This window comes from Eubalaena glacialis, chromosome X, assembly GCF_028564815.1.
Source record: "Eubalaena glacialis isolate mEubGla1 chromosome X, mEubGla1.1.hap2.+ XY, whole genome shotgun sequence".
NCBI classification, from domain to species: Eukaryota; Metazoa; Chordata; class Mammalia; order Artiodactyla; family Balaenidae; genus Eubalaena; species Eubalaena glacialis.
In genome coordinates this window covers 27,612,665-27,618,490 of record NC_083736.1, presented here as the reverse complement: position 1 = coordinate 27,618,490, position 5,826 = coordinate 27,612,665, and the positions used below count along the sequence as shown (strand labels likewise).

The following is a 5,826-nucleotide window of genomic DNA, read 5'->3' as shown; positions in this document are numbered from 1 at the left end:
TTTCTTAACCTTAAAAATATTTTTAGGAATAGTATGTGCTCCCTGTGGAAGACAAAGAACATAAAAAGTTAAAATATGAACTGCTAGCCCTTAATGTACTTACTAGTAAACTTCCACTGCCTAATGAAGAGCCACAAAACTCAGCATCCTAACACAACAACTGTTTGTTCTCACAGATCTACAGGTTGGCTGAGGGGGCTCTACTTCACGCTGTAGCTTAGGACCAGAGGGCTGGCTGGGGCTTTTTCTAATGGTGATGACAGTTTTAAAAACTGAGGTGGGTCTTATAAGTGCTGTCACTGAAACATCTTGCATTCACTTCCATTAAGTTACAAGAGCAAGTCACAGAACAATATGTACACTGTTGCCCCTGTGTGTTAAAAACTCAACGTATTTTTGTAGCGCATCTATGTACAAAGAAGCCTCAAATCAGCTTTCGAATGACACACACCAGACAGTTAATTGTGGTTACTTTTGAAAAGGGGGCTGAATTTTGGAGCAATGTTGTAAGGGGGGAGATTGTGATTTATGTGTGTAAGAAGTTTTTATAAGAAGAATATCTATGCTGTGATTAGCTCTGGCATTAAAATATTTAAATGAGCCTAATAGTAGAAATAGTAGTTGTGTATCACTCGGATGAAGTAACTGCTAACTGAGGCAACAGAGAAAACCTGGTATCTGAATGACTTAACACAACAAAAGTTTGTTTCTTGTGCACATAAAATCTGAGGAAGGTTGGCAGAGGCTCACTGCTAACAGATGACTCCGAGATCCAGGCTGTTTACATCACGTGGCTCAACACGGGCTCTCTATGTTTGCTGCTGAATGGAAGAGAAAGCACAGAGGTGCCATACTGACTCCCTCGTGCCTTGGTCTGGAGGTGACCCTTCCTAATTACAAGTGGACTGGGAATATCGTCTCCCCAGGAACCCAAGGAGAGCAAGACAGCATGTGGATGAGGTTTGCAGTCTCCCATAAAGTGGTATATAGTATGTGCTCAATAAAGAGCAACTATTGCAATTGGTTATGACAACAACCCTCTTAGTTTCTTGGAGGAGTTTCTGAGAAGGCCAAATTTACCTTGAAATTCACCAATTTTTTTCTTGTGCATACTATGTAAGAGATGTTTTCAAATATAGGATTACATCTAATCTCCAAAAGTACCCTGTAAATCTCAGCAGAGAGGGCTTTCAACAGTATCTTTCTGCATTGCCAATTGCAGTAACCTGTGTAATCTCAGTAGGCTGGGAATTTTCTCCTAACTTTTGGTTGCATGGTCAAAATCACAGCCACCCACCACCTGACTGAACATACCTGAACACACGAACAGGTGGCATTAAGCATATTGAAAAAACAGCATCTTCCCTGGGACAGATACAGACTAGAATTACTGGGAGGACGGCGAATTATTTTTCCTTTTTATTCAAAGCTAGCATGTCTGCCAAAGAACCATCTTCCACCTCCACGAAGGACTCCAAGATGGGTTTTTAGGAATTCAGCCTCAGTAGATGTTTGTTTACACAGTGATTTCCTTGGTCCCTCCTCCTTTACCACTTAGGAAGAAGGCTTTGGTTTCTGACCACTTAATTAAGTTCACTCATCAGTGTATGGATTCAATGGCCAGATTCAAAGAAGACATTGCATTAAAATCCTACTGCAAATATCACGTTGTTTCAAAAAAGGCCTCCCTAGACTTGGGGTTATAAGCCAAGGCCCTGCAGTGTCCATACGAAATCAGAGTCTAGTCACCAGCAGGTTTGAAAACACTGAGAATGTGGTGGAGGCACCCAGTGGGGATGAGGAGGTGTCTAAACGTCACTGTCTGAAGTGAACAGCTACATGGAAAGGGCAGCTGCTGTCACAGGGGTCCACGGTGAGGAACGGGATCTGCAGGGAGTCGGGATGCTCCGAGTCAGGGGAGGGCAGGGGATGTGGGCTGTCTGCTCCTCTGGGAGCTGAGTGCAGCCTCCAGAGGAAGACGCAGAGAAGAGCTGGCCAGCAGGTCAGCTTCCAGTCTGGACACGAGGGCACACTGACTGGGGAAGACCCAGGGGAAGGGCGCTGTAACGCGGGAAAGTGCTGGGACTGGACACACGTGCCGGGACCGGGGCAGTCAGCTCTCAGGGAACCCTGGGGCGAGGGGCAGGAGGATCCTAGGTAAACGAAGCCCACAGACAATCCCCAAATTGTGTCTGATTCTCATTTTCACCTTCCGTCTTTAGGCCTGCTCTTAATATTTTGGCTACAAGTTCCTCTTTCTTATTGCCTGAGAGACATCATGGAGCAGTGAGAAGAGAAATGAATTAAGAGACAGAAGGGCTGCCTCAGGCTGGGAGGAGTGGAACAGTATGGGCTCTGGAGGAATTCAGACCAGGCTGTACTCCCGGTTCTGTCACTTTACCAGTCTGGAGAATACTGCAAGTTCTTTGTCTGCCAAGTGGGTTTGATAAGCCTCATCTTATAGAACTGTCGGAACATGTGTGATATATGTAAAGCACCTGGCACAGTGGCTGGCAATGTTTGGGTCTTTCATGCATGGCACTTATTATGATGCTTATCTTCATACCAGAAGAAACTACCCTCATCTCTAGGAACTTTTCATTTTATCCAGGAGATGTCAGAGACTATGCGGTCCTCTAGGACAAAGAAAGCTGAATTAACCAAAGTGCTCCTTAACAAGTAACCCTGAGTAAATGTTCCCTATCAGAGAATATGTTTTCATTTTGGAGGCAGGGATTTCACCGGGATGCAAATCAAACCTTACAGAATTTGTGTCAAGGACCAATAATTCGCCTGCCGCCCAAAAACCCCCCGATTTTCACGTGTTTCATCACCACCAAAATCTGGCCCCATTTAGTTCTGCCAGATTACACTCAAGACAAACAAATATCGTATATTAACGCATATATGTGGAATCTAGATAAATGGTACAGTTGAACCTATTTGCAGGGCGGGAACAGAGACGCACACATAGAGAACGGACATATGGACACGGGGGAAGCGGGGTGGGATGAATTGGGAGATTAGGATTGACCTATATACACTACCATGTGTCAAATAGATAGCTAGTGGGAACCTGCTGTACAGCACGGGGAGCTCAGCTTGGTGCTCTGTGACCACCTAGATGGGTGGGGGGAAGTCCAGCAGGGAGGGGACATATGTATACGTATAGCTGATTCACTTCATTGCACAGCAGAAACTAACACAACATTGTAAAGCAATTATACTCCAATTAAAAAACCCCGATAACTAATTAATGGAGCGGGCTGGGGCTCCTCCAGCTCAGGGCACAGAGTGCCAGCACAGGGGCTTCTCAGCATCCCACCACAAAGGCGACAATATGCATAAAACACCTGGTTTGTTGGTGCACTGTGTTCACCTGCACCGGGGCAAAAGCACTGGACCCCTTCTATTCTTTCTCCAGGCGGAGATTCTCTCTGGTTTACTCACAATCCCAAAGTAACTGTTCAGGGCAGTTTCTCATTTCAGGCTTAGCCTCTCAACTCTGAGGCCCACCATCTGAGGGTCTGGCCCCTGCTCACCATTGTCACAGCCTCATCTAGCCCACCATGCAGCCAACTCAAAATTACCTCCCAAGGAGGGATTTGCAAAATACCAAGCCTCAAAGTGTTCTGGCTAAGACAATTTATACTTCACTGCTCTCATCTGGACTCTCTCCCCACCACCCTCACTGGGTGTTTTCATCACACCACCTTCCTTATATAATAGCTGCTCTTATACTCTAAACATCTACAGGCAGGTGCAGGGTCTTTTTTATCTTAGCATCATCACTACCAGCAGAGAACCTTCCAAAGAGCAGATGCTCAATTAAAGATGGGAATAAAGGAGGCACTGAGTGAGGAATGTAATTTATTACTATTTAATTTTGTCGGCATTCTTGAATAAGCTAAGGACATCTAGGTGTATATCTTTGAATTTTACAAAGAGAAAGACAAAGGTGAATAAGACAAACCAAAAGTTGACTAAACTTTACTTTGTTTTCATCCATTTTAAAACCACAGCATTCTTTCACATTTCCAACAAAATTCCTATTCCAAAGCCATATTATCTCATTCCAGAACCCCAAAAAGATGCAAGGATTTTTCAAATCGTACTACACAGTACCAAAACTCTTACTCTTAAACCCGATAAACAACAACAAATATGTGATCCATGTCATTTATAAACTTGGATTCTGAATCTAAATAAACATTCTAGTAAAAGAAACAACATTTGAAAGATACTAGTGTAAAACAGGAACACAAAGAAGAGATATATTATGATCTTTCCAGCCCCAGCTTAGCCTCTCACTACTTAAAGGGTTGGCAGCGTTGGTCAAACACAAAGTGAAGAAGCTGCCTCAGACCTCACTGAGGGTGGGAGGAACTGCTAGACATGACCTTGGAATGCGCACTGGCCTTGACACGAGTAGGAGCCCTGGCTGCAGCTCTGGCTCGGGCTCTCTCTTCCTCGTCTCTCAAAGCCTCTTCATAATGGAGTGGAAAGGCACTGGGGACGGTACCATTGACCTTGGCCACAAACTCCAGGACTTTCATCTTGCTGGTTTCAGCGCGGGCTCTCCGGCCCCACAGGAACTCATAGCGTGGGGGATCGCTGTTGCGCACCTGACGATACCCTAGGTACTTTTCCTGCACCAAACGTTCTGTGATAAACTTCCTGGGGTCCCCAAAGATTGAATGCTTCTTTCCATCAAAGATGCCTAAAATATTCAGGAATTTCCAGATCTCCTCCTCAGAGGCGCGGTTGCCATTAAAGAAGATCACACCCAGGAGAGGCATCAGGAGCCCATTCTTCGGAAACCGCCTGCCACTGCTCTGACTCCCTTGATCGGTGAGATCTAGCTTGCTGACAAGGGTATAGGAATCACCACTCGGCTTGACTTCCTTCAAGTCAAGACCAAAGGCCAGCTCCAGGCACTCAGCAGCTCTCCTGAGGATCTCAGGGAACGTCCCCTTATACCTTTTGTTCACAAGCTTCAGCATGTCTGCCTTTATAATGGGCTCTTTCATTTTATACTTCTCCAGCAGGAATTCTAACAACATTCCCACCTTCTTAGTTAGGGGATCTCTGCGAGAGCTCTCATCGGAGGTTGAGGCCTGGGAGGAATTTTTCCTTGCCTTAACCTGGCCCTTGGCACGTACATCAGATCCTGGGCATGAAACCCCTGCAGCACGAGAGCTAGTGGCTGGGGCTCCCTGAGGCTCCTGGCGAGTGCCAGCAGCAGGGGAGCTCGGGGGAGTACCCTGAGAAACAGAAGCGGGGGAGGGGGGCGACTCTTCTATCTCTGCTGCAGGGGCCTGAGCACCCCCGAGATTCTGGGTCTCCGTCCGGGCCTGGCGGCGCTTCTCACGGGCACGGAGCTTACTCTTCTGCCCCCGAGGCATGACTATGGGCAGGGACAGCAAGCGGGGGAGTGGGCAGGAGAGCAGGTGATGCTGGAACCTGGAGGAGGGAAGGTGACAGGGTGTGAGCACCTTCAGCAGGGAGGCACCACCCTGACCTGAAGAAGGCCGCTCTGCACGTTCCCTTGAGGGCACTGCTCTAGGAGCCACTAGGCTCTTGTTCTTGGTCAGCCTGTCCCCTGAGAACCCAGTGTAAGAAGTGAGAGTGAGTGAGCCTCAGGCTACAGCCTGCCAGCCCTGCCTGTGGCTGACGGCGGTGACCACAGATCCTGGGAGGGTAGGCCCTCTCTGGGTTCCAAGGGTCCCTTTCGTTCACAAACAGGATTGTCACATCGACTCTTGGTAGGGCCGGGACCTCTTTCCTGTGCTGCTCTAAAGGTGCCACCTCAAAGCTCCCTGGGAC

At 47.3% G+C, this 5,826-nt stretch overlaps 1 protein-coding gene across 1 annotated transcript; it reads right to left on the bottom strand.

Annotated features, from left to right (window-relative positions):
- Positions 1–4,367: 4,367 nt before the first annotated feature.
- On the bottom strand, positions 4,368–5,420 carry LOC133082126 (melanoma-associated antigen B1-like). The gene has a single exon (XM_061178577.1). The coding sequence runs from the start codon at positions 5,403–5,405 to the stop codon at positions 4,368–4,370; it is 1,038 nt and encodes a 345-aa protein (XP_061034560.1). The 5' UTR covers positions 5,406–5,420.
- Positions 5,421–5,826: the final 406 nt, after the last annotated feature.